The sequence below is a fragment of the Lathamus discolor genome, chromosome Z (assembly GCF_037157495.1).
Source record: "Lathamus discolor isolate bLatDis1 chromosome Z, bLatDis1.hap1, whole genome shotgun sequence".
Taxonomy (NCBI): domain Eukaryota; kingdom Metazoa; phylum Chordata; class Aves; order Psittaciformes; family Psittacidae; genus Lathamus; species Lathamus discolor.
The window spans coordinates 88,243,962-88,263,497 of NC_088909.1; the positions used below are offsets into that span (position 1 = coordinate 88,243,962).

Here is a 19,536-nt window from a genome sequence, read left to right on the forward strand (position 1 = left end):
CAACTGCCTTTCCAGCAAACAAATTTTCTAATAAATGTGAGAAATTCTCAACTAGGCACCAATTTTATCTTTTTTTTTTTTAATGCAACAAATGAGAAAACTACTCTATTTTAACTTGATTTTTTCCCTGAATAGGTCACAGAAGCTGCTGATGACAAGAAAGACTTACAGAGGCAAAACGGAACTAAGCAGAAGTAGCACAAGGTAGCTCCTATGCTTTTTGTATTGAAAATATGGTGAGTTAAAATAGTCAAAAGCCTTGTTGTACAGATAACAATTAAAGCACCCTAATGCAGCATTTTAATACTCCAAAGAACTGTGTCAATGTAACTACACTTTAACAAATTTTTAGGAAGTGGAGAGCACTGCCACTGAACCAAATTAATGGGTCTAGGGAAAGACAAAATTAAAAACAACACAACAAGGGATCCATGGATCAGATAGTTCTTGTTCTCTGAATATGGAAAAGGCTACTGAGTACAGAAGAAAGCAGAAATCAAACAGCAGCTGAATTTTGCTTACTGTAGTCAAAGGGGTTGGTGTAGGTATAGGAAGCAACCCTGCACCAGGCATCAGACTTGTCATAGTAGGAGCAGGCGCCAACAGGGAAAGGGCTTTGGCTTCATCTGGGATTTTACCTGAAGAAGCAAATGAAAGCATTACACAGAGTTGGAACACTACACAGATGTTACTCTATGATTTTACAACTACCCTTGTATTTAAAAATGTAATAAATAACAATGAATCTATCTACCAGATCCTTACAAAGAAACAAATAAGAACTTAAGTTTTTCCTTTTACCCTGCCTCTACTAGGAAAAACAAAAGTGAGCAAAACTTCAAAGACTAGCAATCTCATTAATGATTATTTTTAAAACTGAATAATGTATACAATTATTTAACACTTTGAGCTATGGGTCACCTGTACTGGAAACTTAATGTTCATGAACCAAACGATATCAAGCATGGACGCTTTCCCAGGGCGGTGTTTTCGCGGTGATCGAAAGTTGTTTTACACATGACAACCGTTCGTGTTGGCTGCATCACTAATAGCACACAGAACATCAGATACAGAAAAGAAGAACATTTTTTAAAGTTTAATCCCCAGAAATGGCAAATAACCAAACCAGTAAAACAAAAAGAAAAAGAAAAAACAAAGTATGTGCTAACTGAAATTTGTGTTTGTTTTTGTTTAGTTGTTTGAGCTTTTTTTTATTTATTTTTTAATTCCTCTGGTGATACCTACTTTGGATGTAAAAATAAAACAGCAATTAAAAAAATAATACTAAACTACAGTGACTCCACTCAATACATATTACGAGTGAAGACAGAGATGGAGGAGGGGAGGGCAGAAAAAAACTCAGTTGGTACTGTCTCACATTCTAGCTCACCTCAGCTTACCCAAAACTCCGATAAATAAGATTTAAATTTATTAAGATTGAAAAAAATCGCAACTGATCAGCTAAGCAAGCTATATTTTCCCAGAATATCAATTTTCCACTATTTCACCCAGATTATACTGCCCCTGTCATGCTAGAAGTTTCAGTAATTTCTAATCTGAATTAAATAGAAGTTTCATTCATCACTGGCCACAATTAGACTGACCCCAAATCTTCAAAAAAATCAAGATTTAATGGTTAAACAATTATGACTACAATTATATTATATGTACGTATTAAATTTGAAATGCAAAGGGATTTAAACTGGCACAAACATCAAACACTAAACTTTAAAACTACAGAAAAGTTCTAATTATACTAGATACCTATGACCTATTCAAAATTACTGGCATAATTATATATATGCTATCCAACTGAGCCCTTCGGTATGTACTTTATTAAAGTAAATGCTTTTATTTAAACATTGTTTTAAAAGTCAAGGTATATACAAATACTGCAACAGTGGCTTTTACTGATTTGCTTCAAACTGTGTATATTTAAACTGTAAAACCCCCACATTCAGGGTTTAAAAATTAGTATATAAATATTCTTATCAAAAAGCAAAATACAAGATAAGTTTCAAAACACTGTGCTGCTTTAGCCATAAAAGTTCCTACAGACTTCACAGGAAACATCTCCTTTTAAAAAAATTAAAATAAGGAAACCTGTTCTACTGATCTGCAACAAGGACTGGGTTACAATTGAGCGTCACCAAAAGACAAAACAAATCTAAATGAAACTTAATGTGTATGTAGCATGAGTGGAATAGAAAATTAAAAACAACAGTACCCATTTTTTCTCATGCTTCCTATTTACATTTATGTTAAATTTTGAGGCACCTTGTTCCTTAACATGTAAGAAACCACTTGATTTTGCTATCAAAAGGAGAAAAATAGGAAAATTATTAGCACTTAATAATTAACTGTGCAATAACGATTTCCAGGGCTTAAAAAAAAAACCAAAAAAACAAAACAAAAAAAAACAAAACAAAAAAAAAAAAACCAAAAAAAACCCCATGCATGAATCTGAGTCATCATCACAATGTTCAGCACTCTTTATAGATCTCACTTTGAAGTCAGACATGCAACAAGAGGTGTACATGATCTGCCTGACTGCTCATGAGTATCAGGTACTTCAATGTACATCCTGCCTATTATGTAGCTCACTAACAGGCTTTCAAATATAGTTCCAGCAGCTGTGCATGCAAATTAGGCATAGAATTACATACTTGTTCTTCTGAAAATCTTTATATTTAAGCACTTTCAAATGATAAATGAACCAGATCTTATCCTGAACAGCTAGCATCTTGCAATTCACTGGATACTCATGCAGGTTTCTACAGGATCAACAGACATGGATCGAGTAAATCCAATGGTGGAAATGGCTCCTGAAGTGGTGTGTCTGCATTCTAATTTAGGTCCTTGTCCAATAATGTACATAAGTATATGCCTAATTTAAGTGTGTGCTTGCATACAGCCAATTCAACATATACTGAATCAGATAAATTTAAGAGATGTTCAGGCATTTAGCCCTGTTAAGTAGGAACTGAGTTAGGCACATAACAATGAGCCAAGTTCAGACAGGTATTTAAATACAAGCCTAAGCTTTAAGTATATTGTTCATCTTACAGAGGTAACTGGCATTACCCATGTTGCTCAAGTAACCACTTTCGGTTAAGTGCACCGTTACAGCAGTTCGAAGAATTAACAACATGCATATCTAAGTTATAAAGTTAGCAGCATTATTTCCAGAATACTTTGGCCCTTCATAATGTACCAGAACCTAGTTGGTCAGTTCCATGCCACAAAAAAAAAAAAAAAATTGTGTATTAATTCCAGAATGATAAAGCGTCTATGTTTATAGACAGAACCCTAAAAATCTGCCTGAATATTCAAAGATATTGCCTTCTCAAAAGATCCTTCTCTACATCTTAAGACCAGGTCAAACTCTTAAAAATTCTGTAGAAATTAAACTCAGTCTTGTGGGGGGAGCAAAAAAAAAAGAAAACCTTAAGTATCTTACAAATATACTTCCCTGTTCCCTAGACAGTTAAAAAAAAAAACCAACAAAACAAACCCACAACAAATTAGTATGTGAGGCCAAACAACCTCACTTGTTACAGGGTTTAAATTCAGCAGTTTTATCTCCACGAATTTACTTATACAAAATGCAAGTCCACAAAGATATAACAAAACGTGGGTTATGACAGAGCAAATTAGGACATTTTAGTTTAAGAATAACTGTTTTGCTTTTAAACTCACAGTATTTAAAAGCTGAATGAAAATGAGGTAAAGATATTTATTCTCTGATAAGAGAAACAGAAAAAATAAATAATGCCACATCTATACATTCTTAAAAAGGTTTCCTGTAAGTTCCTGTGTTTAGGAAATATGGTTTCTATGATGATTCATTTATTGATTCATTTGCGCAGGAATCTAGAAGCAAATATAAATAAGCCTAGAGACACCTTACTCTTCCTACGAAATGTACAGCTGTCCTGAATATTAGTTAACGATTGTTACTTTTTTGTATCAAAGTGCTCAAGACACCTAGTCATCCTTGTCCATACTGAAATCCATTTTGCTAAATGATGAAGTATCTGTGTTAAGCAAATACTAATCATAGTATTTTTATTCCCTTCCAGGTGCTCAGAAGAAATTAATTTCCTACCCTTTGTACCGAAACTACATGGCTAGTTTCCCCCTCCCTCCCCGAACTGCTTCTAAAATAAGTTTGTTTTAAAAATACTTACAGTTCAAATCTACTCTAAATGTAATTAAAGAAATTGATATTTTCCTGCTATTTTAAATCAATGAAAAATGCAGACTTACAAATAATTTCTGCATGATCCAGTTCATGACCCTTATCGGATTTAGCAGCAGTGATTAAAGAGATTACACCTACTGGCAATTACCTCAACTGCCACAGCTAAATCCAACAGAGATCACTAAACAAAGTCTTTCCAGCTGCACTGCACAGCCTGCTGCACTACCAGAGTGAAACCAACCAATTCGTATGCAGCAGGCTGGGAAGAGCCATGCCTGAGGACTAGACACACCACCTGGTCCGCCACTTCCATTTTACAAGAATATCATTTACAGACAAGAACTTTCTCAATCACTCCAGCATGAACTGCCAGGGTTTGTGAGATTGTGAGATGACCAAGAAGACACTTTTGCTATCTTTCTTTCTTAAAAAAAAAAAAAAACTCTTCTTGAAATCACCACCACTGTAGCATGTCAAAGTGCAATATACACATACATACACACACAGAGAACTGATTCAATCTTCCCACAAATAACAGTGTTGAAAGACAATGTGCCTCACATAACACATTCCAACCAAAACTTCAGGCTGCATTTGTACTTATGAGTGGTAAACAGCTTTTTTCTGAAAATTACAAAAACAAAAGGATGAAATCTTACTGCCACTGACCTCACTGGAGCAAGGTTTCATCAGAAGCAAACAAGTATTTCATGGCATTCGATATTCATGAAAGTTCAATTTCAGGACTAACTAAACTGTTCATATTAGTCATAAACAGTAAGCCTTCTTTCTAAACAGACTGTGCAACCTAAAACTACTCTGCTAAGCGGAAAAATAGCAGAGAAAGATCATGACTCTACTTAGTAAAATTAATTTCTCCAGAAGTATGAGTTTTAAATACTCTTTTCCAAGATAAACTCATGATGTACAACATATGAGAGAATGAATTTTAAAACAGATTTATTTTTCACTGTTCCTGGATCCTGACACAATGTGTTTATCTGTTGAATTCAGATGCTTAAACGTATTCCAAATCAAATTTACCTGTAATTCACAACATGTATCATGCTCTAAATTCTGTGTATACCATCCACCATTCATAAGCAGCTTCAGGTCAACTTCAAAATGAAACACTGTGAACCCTTTACAAAACACCATTTTTACAGAACTGAAGTACCAGTTCACAAGTACAAGGGAAAGAGATTTAACAGAACAGAAGAAGAAAAAAAAAAAAAAAGAAAAAGGGACAAAATCAAAATAAAAAGAAACAAAGGAAAGAAATCAAAATAAAATAAAAACAGAGACAGGGCGTCCATCTTCAGCAGGCCAGACTTCGATCTCATTTCCCCCATGAAGGTTTCACTTGGCGGCAGGTTTAGTGGCATGGCAAACAATGCCTAACTCAGGCAACTGTAACAGGTCTGCCTTGGCCAGTCTAGTCATCTAATAATGCACAAATATCACACAGAGAAAACATACAAAACCAAATTAATAGTCAAAATCCATCTACCAGATAATGTGGACATAAAATTTAGAATGATTAGGGTGGCATCTTTGTTTATCTTTCAACCTTTGTGCTCTCAAAGAACAATGTTTAAAGAAAAACCTACCCATTCACACACACATAAGTCATATTTTGACAGCTTAATGTTACTTCATTTACAACTGCATTTTTGCCAAATTGTTTACTAAATATCACAAAATTAACATTGTTTTCATTGTGCAGTGATCACCTCCTCATACTCCCTTGATTTACCACTGTTTAAATACACTTCAAATTTCAGATTTTATTCTGAGTTTTAAAACCAGGTTTTCAGAGTTCCCTTTTACCTCTTCCCTATGCTCAATTTGGCACACGAAATGTTTTATTACTGGCACTGTTGGCCAAGGATACAATTTTAACTCCTGGTAGAATACAGCCATCACTACTTTCAAAGCCCATGATGCATGCCACTGGCTATTACTCATCACATGATACACAGTGAATCAAAAATCTTACTTTGTGCTCTCCAAAGCCATACTTACTCCACACAACATATTCCTCAGGAAGTTATACCTATATAAATTCACATCTTTAAAATTAGTGATTCTGTTATAAAGTTACATGGAAACACCATTTTGACATAGAAAAAAACTTGACCTGTCAACTCAATCACTTGCTCACCTAATTATGCATACATCTCTGCAGGGTCCAGAATAATTTTGAACAGTGTCAATTACTCTATAATACATTTTCTCAGGAATGCCTAATAAGTCAGCTAAAAATGGGGCTGGACCAAAATTAGCTAGAACTTTGATTTTATTCTCTTTCTATTAATTGTCTACTATCAAGAGACACAGGAAAACATAGCTTTACCTGCCTGTTGCCATATCACGTCAGGCAGTGATCTCATCACAAGAAAACCACCAGGAAGTGTTGTTCATTCATTAGGCGGCAATCATCCCTCTCTGGCAGTACTGAACCAGTGTTAAGGTCTTTGCGATGAGATGTAAAACTAAGATCCTGAATAATTTGTAGTCAATTATTTAGGGGAAATTTTTTAATAATAATGACTCTAGTTCCATTACCCTCTACAGAGCTTCAAGTGGATACAGCAATATCCTCTTTGTGGCTTAAGAACAAATTCAAAAAATAAAACCAAAAAAGCCCCCGAAACAAGATATGAAAGCAACTAAAAAATCTAAGCTTCACAAAGACAAATATACATGCCATATGCCCCTATTAAGAACACTACCAGGACAGACAGTATATTGCGGGTTAATACAGCCTTTACTGAAAGTACTTAAAGACAGCCTACTTGTAAACTTGTCAGAGTTTGCTAGGAACATCCCAGACCATTACAACAGCAACACCAAATCTCATACTATCCAGATGACGTGGCAAGCATGCCAAAATACGGTACTCTGGGACCACTGTTAACAAACTCCAAGAAGTCAACAGTATTCACTGAACCAAACCCCTACTCCTTCAGCTAGAAAAGTTATGTTCATAGGAGGTATTTCTGGACTTCTATGGTCCAGAAATGGTTTATGGTTCAATCATTCTTAACATTGCTGTTCATGGCAAAACAGCTACCATGTTCAAAGTGAAGTTAGGTTCACTCCACCAGCTGGAATGTTTCTACTCTGAAGAGTCATAAAGTCCAGAACCAAACAGAGGGTGCTCAGTTCCACAATGATCCCAATGAAGTCAATGGCGCCCTGCCTAACTCCAGCAACATGCCTCCCATAGGACCATGCTTCATATAACTGTATTCTAATCTGGGACATTATACAAACAATACAAATTACCTTGTATTCAACATACCTGTAAAAATATGACCTCAAAGCTAGTTAAAGGAACACTTGTATATCTAGTATTCACCAAGCATTTTATTTTCTTAAGAGTTTTAAAAACATTTTACGGTAGAAGCATTCTGTACAGATCACTGCACTTTTTAAGAGAGATAAAACTAAAAAAAAAAAAAAGAGTACCAGCATACATAAGAAAACCTTTTTGTAGCTCACAAAGTAATATATTCCACAATAACAAGATAGGAAAATCGATTTTTTTTTAAATTGAAAGAGCAGGTAAACACTTATATTCAAACAGTAATTGTCAATATGAATACTAAGTATTTTAAATGGGAACAATCTAAAATGCCTAAATGCATATATTACATGTCAACAAAATAAAATCAGGATTCAGTCTAAAAAAAAAAAAGTAATTAGGATCTCAGAAACAAGCAAACAAATAAAAAAAAAAAAAAAATGAAAAAACACAACAAAAACAAAACAAAAAAACCCAACAAAACAAAACAAACAAACCACAAAAAACACACACACACACACAAAAAAAACCAAACAAAAAAAACCCCACCACATCAAAGGTGATACATTAAAATCCAAACTGCAAAACTGCAATTTACTGGTGCCAGGAAATTGCCTAATCTTCTCAGTGCTCCATTGACTTCAGTGAGAACTCTGTGTGAGAATAAGCTTACCAACACAAACCATATTGAAGCAAATTATTTATCTTCTTTTCCGTCAAAATATGTAATAAATTGAATTTATCCTAACTTAACTACCTTTTTTAATACCAAATTGCAATTAAATCTATATAATTCCATATATCTGTTCCATTTCAAATTTTGTTTCAAGACTTTTTTTTAAAAAGCAATGAAATTAAACACCAATAGAGCACCACCTCCTTACATGGAAAGCTTAAAACAACTAGCAGACTTGACAAAGAACAACATTTCAGAAAATGTCTAAAATACCAACCTTCTGCGCAGGGCACAACTATCAAAGCTCTGTCAATAAAAACCGTGTTAGTTAGATGCTGGGCCACACCAACACTCGATGCTTCACGAAACTTAATATAACATACTTTGGAGGAAAAAGCAAGAGGTGCGTTGCTGCAAGATAAAAAGAAAAAAAAATTAGTCACATTCAATAGTTCTATGTTTGTATTTTTAACTATTACTCCTTAATAAAAAACAGGTTTTAGAGCTCCTGGAATAGTTAGCTAAAAGGCAAGAGTATAGAAATTTACTGATTTGCCTACCTTACTATGTCATTGGCAAAAGCATTGCATAGCACCTTCCTTCTTTTTAATGGAAAATTACAGTAAAGCCAAAATCCCAAACTAAGAAGGCTCGTTTTCTTTAATCTTGCTAAACAACACTGAGTAGCGTGTTAAACATTACTACAAATTCCCTTTTAGCATCTACCATAGCCTGGCATAGCATAGTGAGGAGAAGCTCACTATCGGGATGGAAAAAAAAATCTGATCTGCTTTACCAACAGAGATGTCAAACACATAAGCACTGCCATTTTGATCAAAACCAAAGAAGTCTGCCTTAAAACATGTACTCCCTTGTCAAGGCTTGTAAACTTTACCTAAGCAGCTTATTTCTTCATATGAAGGAAGTCTGGCGAAATCTCCAAAGAGAAAATGCAGTAGATTATTGCTGGAACATCAGCAGTTTTTATTTGAAAAGACCATTTGTCTTCTAGCAAAGCAGTAACTCATGGAAAATAAGTCATAGAAACTGGTTCACCTAACCCTCCCTCAAAGGAAATAGAAACACTTGGCAGCTTTCTGGAAGTACAAGAAGCAGTTCAAGTTTAGTCCAACCCATCCTTGTAGCTCCAAGCAGGTACTCCCAAAGTTGTTGTATGGAATTCACTAGATTTTAGTATTAAAGTACAAACTCAGAATTTTTAGACACATTATTTCATCATATTAATTGCATAAATCAACCAAGAACTTAGTCTGAGATAGACAGACTGGTATGTTTCTGTTTACACCTAAGTACCTACAGAGCAAGCCAACTTCTACATGGCATGCAGAAACACTTTATGATGGAAAATTCTGTGAACACAGATACACTGAGGAAGCAAAAATAAACAGGGAGTAGGAGAGATATATATACAAGCCAACCTTACACAATTTAGAAAAACACTGCAAGTAAGTATAGGTGACATTTATTTGAACTACTTCAGTGTGGGTTTTCTTCTGTAGTTATACTAATATTGTAGAGCATATTGAAAAGTATATCACAGATAAAATGTGTAGCTAACCATTCCAGTATCTGAAGGGGGCCTATAAGGTTGCTGGGGAGGGACTCTTCATTAATGGCTGTAGTGATAGGACAAGGGGTAACGGGTTAAAACTTAAACAGGAGAACTTTAGATTGGATATAAGGAAGAAGTTCTTTACTGTAAGGGTGGTGAGGCACTGGAATGGGTTGCCCAAGGAAGCTGTGAATGCTCTATCCCTGGTGGTGTTCAAGACCAGGTTGGACAGAGCCTTAGGTTTAGTGTGAGATGTCCCTGCCCATGGCAGAGGGGCTGGAACTAGATGATCCTACAGTCCTTTCCAACCCTAACTATTCTATGATTCTATGGCTACATTTCTTCTGCCCGTTTATCTTTCTTGTAGTGACCAGTATTTTCACAGTTTCAAGTTTCCACATTCAGGAAGGAAGTAATTGTCTAGAATGGCTTCTGAGAATTTCCATCAGCAAAAGTGGCAACAAGCTATGACTTTCTCAGCAAAAGTGTTTGCGTACAACTTCTAATCTTACCTATTCTTAAAAGCCAGACTTCCCTCACTGCAAAGATACTTCTTTATACGGCCACAGGGCATTTTTGTTTGGTTTGGTTTGCTAATGGGAGTGTGGAAGGGGGATGGTGTGGGAGGAAAGGGTGTTTCGATACTGCTGTTGTTGCTCAGGGTTTGGCTCAAGGCTCCACTGAAAATTCTGCTGTCCACATTGTTGAGACTTGAAATATATCCCGGGCTTTGTCTGGGTTTCTTTGTTTGTGGTATTTTTTTGTTGATCGATTGAGGGTTTGTAGGGCGGGGGTTATTATATATGTTTGTTTTGTGGTGTTAGTTGGAGGGTTTTTTTAACTTTGTGTGGGGGTTTGAGGGTTGGGTTTTTTTGTTTTCATTACTTGCTTAAAACATTAATTCTGTTCCAGGCAGTTCTGGGCTCCATGAATAATCCTTGTAAATTTCAACATCTATAGAGGCACCTCTGACAAGTGGATTTTTTATATAGTATTTCTCCCCTTGCATTTCCTGGATTTCAACCACAAAAGCTATGTGGAAAGTATGCTAAGAAAATATTAACATCAGAAGCATGCTGCAAACAAGGCTGTAAAAAAAAGTCCATTATCAACAGAACTGGAAATTCACATCCATTTGAAATAAACATACCCAGCAAAGGCAACAGGATTACAAATTACTTCTACAATAAATTCTCTAACATGAATACCCTTTTTCTATATACATGAAATGATGCATACAGAAGAGAACACAACTTCACTCTGCTCTAATAACTCATGCTTGACTTAGTTTGTGTGCGAGCTGAATATCTGCATTACAGAATTAGAGAGAACAGGTTGCATTTCAACACAGCGTAATGCAACACCTTCAGCTCATTGCTTAATATCTTCAAAAAGTTAGGATAACATTCATTTTAATACTACATCTTTTATTATTCTTGAAACAAGAATCGTTGGCTTCATTTTTTTTAACAATGTATTTCTATGCAAAGAATAGCAAAGCGAGTTCCAATCCCAGTGAAAGCTTCAATTTAATTTAGGTAACACACACACTCTCAAATTACTGAAAGCTGCTAAGTCACCTTCCTCTTATTACTCAGCATGAATTAAATTTAAAAAAGCATTTTTTTTTCAGTTAGTAGTCTGTATCCATGAGACCTGCAGTTCACTAACTCAACTTACTCAATTATGTTTTCCATCTAGAAACTGGACTGAAAAGTGAGTTTCCACTGTTCCATGAAGCTAACAAAATTAATGCCCTAGAATACATCAGAAGTTTGTATGTCTTACAGAATCAACTTTAAAGCTAAGATCAGATGACACAATATTCTGGCTGATTTTCATTCTAATGTAGAAAAACAAATTTCCCTTTTAATTGAATTAATAGAAAATTGTATTTTTTTTTTAAATCTAGGCCTTAGATCATTAAATACTTAAGGAAAAAACAGTGGCAGAAAATAATTTTAACAAATTGCAGACAACTATTTTACCATCTTTTTGCTTGAGACACCTTTGCCTCCCATGCACTTGGAACTTTTTATTTGTTGTAATATTATTCAAATATGTTCCCAGCAGGTCAACAGGCAACATGCCTGTTTCACAAGAAGGCCATTACTGTAAATAATCTTTCCAAGGTAGCAATTTGAAAGTCAGTTCATATGTCCATAGCCATTAGGCAAGGAAAATAATATTTCTAAGAATTATACATAAAAACTATAAATAAAACCAAGAGTAAAATCAGTAATCACAAACCTGCATCTTATCTCTGAAAAATTGATAATTTAGAACTGATACTTACAGAATTATAACCCTGACACTTCCATGTCAAAGCCTACTATGGTACTGGATTTTAGTATTTTATGTGCATGTGCACACTGGCAAAATTTTACACATAGGCACAAATATTATTTGCATGTGAATTATTTGCATGTAAAGAAAGTATCTATTCGCCTTAAAATCTGTTATATAACTTAAGTGGAAAACAACAGCATCATCTATAACAAAAAAAATATTCAGCCAGGAGAAAACTCAAACATATTAAGAAGCAAGTGTAGAATAAAACCAACGTAAACCCCTAGAAACTGTGTAAAAAAAATAACCAGAGATCTATTAAGGAGTGTTTAAAACTCAGTAAGGCTGTTTTAAGCCTATATGTACATATTAAATCAATTTTCAGATGGTCGTCATTCAAATTCACTCAGATGTAATGGTAAAATTGATAAATATCAACATTTTCTCCAAGCCAGTTTTTAAAATCAGTATTTTGTTCAGCTAAACATCTTCGTATTAAAACTGAAGTATCTGGATATGAATGGCTCCCTCCCCTCTCTGCTATTCCCATTTAAGATGTTTCTGAAAGAACATGCTTGCCACTCACTTCCTAGTACAACAAACGTATTAAAAAAAAAAAAGTAATCTTTTGTTTCCTCCCCTTTCTGCTGATCATCCTTTGCTTGGAGAAATAATATTGTTATTTTATGAACCTCAGAATCCCCCATCCCCTCGCACACAGCTGACATAAGAACAGCTACAGTGTGGAGAAACGTGTAATGTCCGTTATTAACTGTAATTTCCTGCACGCCTTGTCAGGGCTACTTCAAGGCAGGGCACTCTCCGACCCCTGTTAACAGCTATTCTGGCTTCTGTTTGAGCAGCGCCTTTCTCGAGTAACAGAGGTCTTCGAACAGGGCGAGTTAAAAAAAAAAGGGGGGGGGGGGAAGGAATGTGGAGGGGAATTGACATAAATAATAAAAGAATTGGTCTGTCCCACCGGCACACACCGGTTGGGCCAGCGGGGCGGGAATCGGGCCTGCGGCTCTCTCGCCCGCCCCCCTCCACTCAGCTCCACAGAAGAGAACAGTGGGCCGCAGAAAAGGGTTTTTTAGGAAAAAAAAAAGAAGAGAAAAAACGACCTACGCCGGGAAGCGGCGCGGGCACCCTTCTTGCCGGGCTTTCGGCTGCGCCTCGGTGCCGGCTCCCCACAGCGGCCGGGCTCCTCCCGGGCCGCCGGCAGCGGCACACAAACCCCGGCGCTCCACGGATGCCGCGGCTGCTCCCTTCCTCTAGCGGGACCGCCATCTTAGGTACGGGCGAAACTCCCGTCCCCTGCCGCTCCGGCCATAGAAAGCACTGGGACCACGTGACACATACCCTCCCGCGGAAAGCTGTGGTGCCCGCACTCAAAATGGCGCCCAGAACCTTCTGCCTTATCCATCCCCCGCCACCCCCTTCAGGACCTCTCCCTCCTTCCAAATCTCTGTCCCTCCAGAGGCCGGCACAGGCCCCACTTACTCCGGGGGGTAGAGGCGCAGTTCCTCAATATCTCCCAGGAAGCCGAAGAGAGTTCTCATCTGCTCACTGGTCACTGCCGAGGACAGGTTCGTGACCTGGATGACGGACGTGGGGCCCAAGGGGAAGCCCAGAGGCACCCCAATCCCTCCGCTGTTCATCATGGCGGACCGCTCACGGCCGCTCCACTCCCGACGGTGCCACACGCAGCCGGAGAGGCGGGCCTGGCCACAGAGACGAGCACGCGGCGCCTCCCGAAGCGCCCTGCCGCGCGGGCGCTCTAGCGGCACACTTCCCTGCTCCCTGCAGGAGTTTCTGGGCGGGCAACATTCGGCGCCCGCTGAACGGGCCTACCGGGGCGCAGCACGCCCGCCCCGCCCCGCCCCGCGCAGGCCGGCGCCGCCGCACTGCCCCCGGAAGCTCACGCGGTGTGGGTTGGACTGGGGTTGCCTGCGGCTGTGCGCGCCTCGTGAGCGTTAACGGCCGCGTAGACTGTGGCCTTCCCCTCACGTACCTGCAAGCCTGTAACCTGAGCGGGGTGCGGGCCCCGGCACCTCCACGGCGGGCGTCCTGCAGCAGAAGGAAGGGTTCTCTGTTTAAACCCGGAGTGCCAGAGGGCCTAGGTGCAGAACCCCTGTGACAGGGCAGCGTTGGGTTCCAGGAGGGGCAGTTTAATTACCATAGGGAATGAACAACTGAAAAAGCCCTAACTACAGTTAATCAGGAAGGCACTATAATGGAGTAAGTTGTCAATGGTTTCCTTCTTGGCTGGGCATCTGTCCCAATTAAATTGATTTTACCTGGAGTTACAGTTCAAGCTCTCTTTAAAAATTAAATTGGAGAAAAATGAGACAGCACTATGTGTGTGGGTGATCACTGTTAAGGATCCAACTGTGATCTTTCCTAGGTGGTAAAGAGCTGTGCATTGGAAAGATTCACTGTTTCAGGTATCACTATTTTAGTTTTTAAGACTTTCTGTACCCCAGACCTGAACTGAGGAGGGACTGAAGTATTTTTTAAGTTACCTGGGCTGAAAAGATTGCGGATTTGTGATACTTGCTGAGCAAGTAGGTCAGTTGTCACAAAAGCTCCACAGATAAGCCTCAGTAGTGCCTCCTTTATTGAGGCTTAATGTTACAGAATTTTAAGTAGTGTCAAGCGATTATCGGAGTTTTGTTTTATTTTTAAATGCCTATGCGTATGTTTCGGGTACTACTTCAAAATGAATCAGTGCACTCATATTCTTTTTCCATATTCCAAAAGTACAAGAATTAAGATCAAAGTTAAATAATTTCTTTCAGCCATCCTGATAGCTTTAAATTAGCCTAAATTTAGAGAAGCTTAACTGGAGATTTCAGGATCTTTTGTTATATATTGTGCAAAATTAAACTCTAGTGTGATTGTTCTGCCTTTGAGAACATTACATGAAAATTTCCTGTGTATGGACTAATAAGTCTGATCCAAAGACAGCAGAGATGTAGAAGCTATTACTGCCTTGAATATTCTTGTCCTTTCTCCTTGCATCTCTCAGTGCAGGGTACCAGAAAAATGAGTTCTAAAATACACAAATGGAAAAGTCCCATGATGTCAGAACTGACTGGGATACCCTCCTTCAGATAAAGCCTTGAGAAGTATGTAAGAAATTCTGAGCTCTTGATCTGCTTCCCAAAGACAGAATGTAAGAAAAAGCCAGTTTAAACTTTGTGCTTGTCAGTCCCTGCCACAGGACAAAACTAGCCCCCAAAACCCAGTGCCAAAAGCCTTGGTTCACACAGGCTGCCATTAAAAGACAAGAAGCAGACAATGACTCTGTTTTAGCCAAACTGTTCAAAATTTAAAATTATTTGAGAGCCACTCCCTCTAATAAAAAACAGAGCTACTGAGAGGATAAAAAAAAAAAAAAAGGTATGCCATTGTGTAGTCAAAATTCTTTCAGTTTCTGTCAAAGTTGCTCCAGAAATAAGGCTGAGTGGGATTTGGCAGTTCATAGGGGTCCACTGGAGAGCAGTTCTCAAACACTGTGAAGGCAGATGATAAATCCATGCATCAACAACATCCATGTTCATGAGGGCAGATAAGCAGTCCCTGCTGAAAATAAAAAAAGTAGGTTTTTGTTTTTAGAAGGATAGAGCAAATCTCAGAACATGGAGCATTTGCTTGTCCTTCCAACAACGTATCTTTTCTGTTTAATTAATCAGCTGAATTTTTCCTGTATTTACAATTTACCGCTAAAACTGCATCCTTCCTTCTTCTTCTTAGATTCTGAAAAACAACAGAAATACATTACAGAGATCACAAACCTGAAATTCCATGTTACCTACAAGAAAAATGGTTTGGAACTGGCCAGTAAATCTTATAAACTAATACTTTGTATTGGCTGAGCAGCACGTAGATCACACATAGGATTTCCAATCTAAGTACAAGTGTAAGATAGTCTATCAAAACTTTGTCTGAGGAAACTTCTGCAAGTACACAAAAAAATCTCAATGAGTTTACATCACTGTCAGCAAAAACAGCTCATCTCAAAGGTTTGTATCAGAGTATTTGCCTGCATGTCAAACTGCTTTTCCCACTTGTCATAATATTTTTCACAATCACCAGTTCTTCCTTATGTGATGTTGCTACCTGACACACTCAACACTCTTACCAACAAAAAAAGAAAGACCAAGAAGTACATGTTCAAGGAGGAACTGCCCATATTGTGTAGGATGGCCATATGGCTGGTACTGCTTTCAGTGGGCATTTCTTTGCTGAATTTGGTTAATCAAATGGCTAGGTGTTTCAGTGTAGGCTGTTTGTCACATTAATAAATTTGCCTGATGTGAAACAACACACTCTTTGGTTCTGTTTATTTAGTCAGGCTTTCATGCAATTATACACTGAACTCAAAAAACTAGCAGTTTTTAAGGAAAACCAAATGTCCAAACATTAAAATAATCGTTGTATAGCACGGCTTAAATTTAGGCAACTTTTGACATCTTATTGAGACTTCAGGAAAAGCTTGAGTGAATGGTACAAATGTTTAAAATATTGCCATCATTTAACCATAAGTAGCACCTTTGGTTTTCATTAAAGCATTCAAGTTCTGTTTGGTACACTACTTTTTATTTATATAAGAATGTGAACTTATATATTTAACTTAATTTTTCAGTATAAAAGAGGAATTAAAATAGATACGTATCAATATGGTGAAGAGATCCAATAAAAATCTTTTTTTGAACGTTCTTTCACAAGGAGTACTAGAATGCCACTATTTGTGAAAGCTATTTGTATAGCTTTGCTACTTAAGTTTGTTTCCATACGCAATAATTTTACACCATTTTCCTTACTGTACAACCAAAATTCAGATGTGTTGATGCAGAACACAGGAAAAAAAATGTGTCTTTTATAACATGAATATTCCTCCTCTTGTGAATCAGTCAAGAGGCAAAATCTTCAAATGTCAGTCTCCTCCTGCTAGTAACAGTAGACTGCCTGTTCAGACTGATTGTGATAATACTCTTATTTTCTCAGCTTTGCCCAGACATATGCTGCAGGTCAGGGTATTTTTTCTGCTGCTCCTAAATCAGTCAGGAATTTTACTCGATGTATAAATTCATGCAGAGATGCATGCCAACGTCTGGATGTAGCCAAAACCTCAATTCGCATAGCATGAACTGTTTCTCATCAGAGTAGGCGATTACGATGACATCTGAAAACAAGATTCTATGTTTTGTCTACAGTTATTTCAGCACATTTTATTTCAGAATAAAACTGCACATGGAAGTAGGATTTTTGAAATATCTGATGCAGTTCAGATTCACAATTCGGTTTAACCTGAACTAACTTTCAAATACAAATCAGAAAATGTTAACTTTGCAGCATTTCAGAGTCAATAAACATAATTCTAAACTCCACATGTTTTTCTAGTATAAAATTTCTCTAGTAGTAGGTTTTTGTGTTTTGTGTTTGGTTTTTTTTTCAGATGAAATTTGATCTAGGAATCTTAAAATCCTGCCTGTGTTATTAACATATGAAAACTACATAGTCATTATAAGCACCTTTCAAAGTTGCTGCCTCTGGATGGCAGTCAGCTGTATAAACTGGCATGAAACAGCTCTGATATTTCTGCATTATGTTTTTTATCTGGCTTATGACAAACACATAAAAAAAAGTTAGGATTGTTGTATTTAGTATTGCCGACCATAACTTTTCAACATCTTAATTCTGTGGTTTCACATCCTGTTTCCAACTGTAAGACTATGCAGCATCAGCAATCTTAGTTTGCTGATATGCCTCCCCAGACGCCGTGGGTAAAGGAGCACGAGTTCTTTCCAAGGCCTCTTGCCTCTGCTCACAGCTATGACAAACCTGCCCACAAATCCCCCTTTTGTTTTTTGAGCAGAGGCATTTATTCCAGTTCATATATCTGTTCATATATGTGTCCATTTTCTTCCATGAACGCGTTGAGAAGTCCTTCCGATGGTATCCTCCGCTGAACAAGCCATACCTTGGACATCATCTTTGCAGCCAGTGCTCTTCCACAGGCAAATATTCCACAACATATGCACAAAATTACTGTAAGCATTAACAATAACTGAAACAAACATATCAATGGTTTAAGCCAACCACTAACTCCCAGGTTCTTTAACCAATCATCTAACCCCGTCTCAACCTGTATCTTAATAACATGCTCTTGCAATTCCCGAATTCTTGCATGTATGGATTCTGACTGATCAAAGTAAAACAACACATTCCATCAAAATCATCACACCCATGTCCATGTGCTAATAACAAAAAATCTATAGTGGCGTGATTTTGCAAAATAGTTTTATGATTGCTATCAACATCTTTCATCAAGTCAGTCAAGACATCAGACGTGAGGTTAGCTTGTTTTGCGGCCCAACATGCCTGTTTCTGCAAGTTGGTGTTAGCAATTGCTGCTGCACAGCCAGGACAAAATATACTAGCTAACAAATTTTCTGCTTTTCCTACTAGAGTTACCAAGTCACTACAGGTTGCTGACAGAGTGTCTAAAGCGCGTTTACTTCGGGTTCTATTCTGCGCCCTAAAGAGTTTCACTGGCGGTGCCAAAAGGCTGAGCCTTCCCAAGTAGCATGGCCCCCCAAGTGGAAATCTTGGGATACCTTGCCAAGCGCGATCACCACAAATCAAAAAGACTCCCTTAGGCAAAGCTAACGACATGTTTGGAAAAAGTTCATGCCAACCGAACACTTCTAGCCTCACAGTGAGCTCGAAGATGACCCAACTTTCCGCAACTATAGCATCTTTTTTCCTTTCCCTTTCCTTTGCCTCCCTTTTTCCCTTGGACAAGTGGTTGGAGAGCAGCACCAAGCGCCTCAGCCATATAGGTCGCCTTCAGCTTATGCCCCATGCATTCTACTGCTTCAAGCAACTGAGCAGCAGACGTCCCCCTCGGCAAACCACTTAAAATCTGTTTCGTCTGATCATTGGTCCCATCAAAGGCCATCATGTCTAGCAATTTCCCTTTCATATCATCATTGACATCAGGATTCTTTCTTAAGGCGTCAAACAGCCTATCAATAAACTGCTGATACAATTCCGTTGGTCCCTGCTTAATAGACAAAAACCCAGGTGCAGTTTTGTCATCAGGTAAGGCATACCAGGCTTTCAATGCCTGCTCCTGAGACAAGGCCAGAACAGCCGTTGGCAGATTTGCCTGCGCCTGCGGATCGTCATATTGAGCTTTTCTGAATAGGATATTGGCTGTTACTCCAAACAATTGGTCTCCTGGCTGGCGAGGCTGACTAGCAACCCTTTGGCAGGCTAGATCCCACTCGTCAAAAAATCAAAGCTGCAAATGCGGAGCAAGCAACCATTGGGCAAGCAACTGGATATCATACGGCACTAAAATGTAAGCAGAAAATATATGAGCAATTATGGCCTGAGTATAAGACGATTTCAATCCATATGTAGTCACTGCCTGCCGAGCCTCCTTGACTGTTTTTAAATCAAGAGCCTCCCAC

General features: G+C 38.0%; 1 protein-coding gene across 4 annotated transcripts in view; it reads right to left on the reverse strand.

Annotated features, from left to right (window-relative positions):
* The window catches only part of SREK1 (splicing regulatory glutamic acid and lysine rich protein 1), a 36,122-nt gene extending 22,199 nt beyond the window's left edge, over nucleotides 1-13,923 (reverse strand). Inside the window, exons 1-4 of one of the 4 annotated variants that reach the window (XM_065661116.1) lie at nucleotides 13,553-13,593; nucleotides 8,574-8,601; nucleotides 8,468-8,496; nucleotides 523-638 (exon numbers count right to left, since the gene is read on the reverse strand). In XM_065661116.1, coding sequence (XP_065517188.1) covers nucleotides 523-585 — 63 coding nt within the window. In that variant the 5' untranslated portion in view covers nucleotides 586-638; nucleotides 8,468-8,496; nucleotides 8,574-8,601; nucleotides 13,553-13,593. Of the gene's footprint in view, nucleotides 1-522; nucleotides 639-921; nucleotides 1,577-5,248; nucleotides 5,644-8,467; nucleotides 8,602-13,552 lie in introns of those variants that run through there. The other 3 variants (XM_065661112.1, XM_065661115.1, XM_065661114.1) reach the window with 3 other exon arrangements.
* Between the last annotated feature and the right edge of the window lie 5,613 nt (nucleotides 13,924-19,536).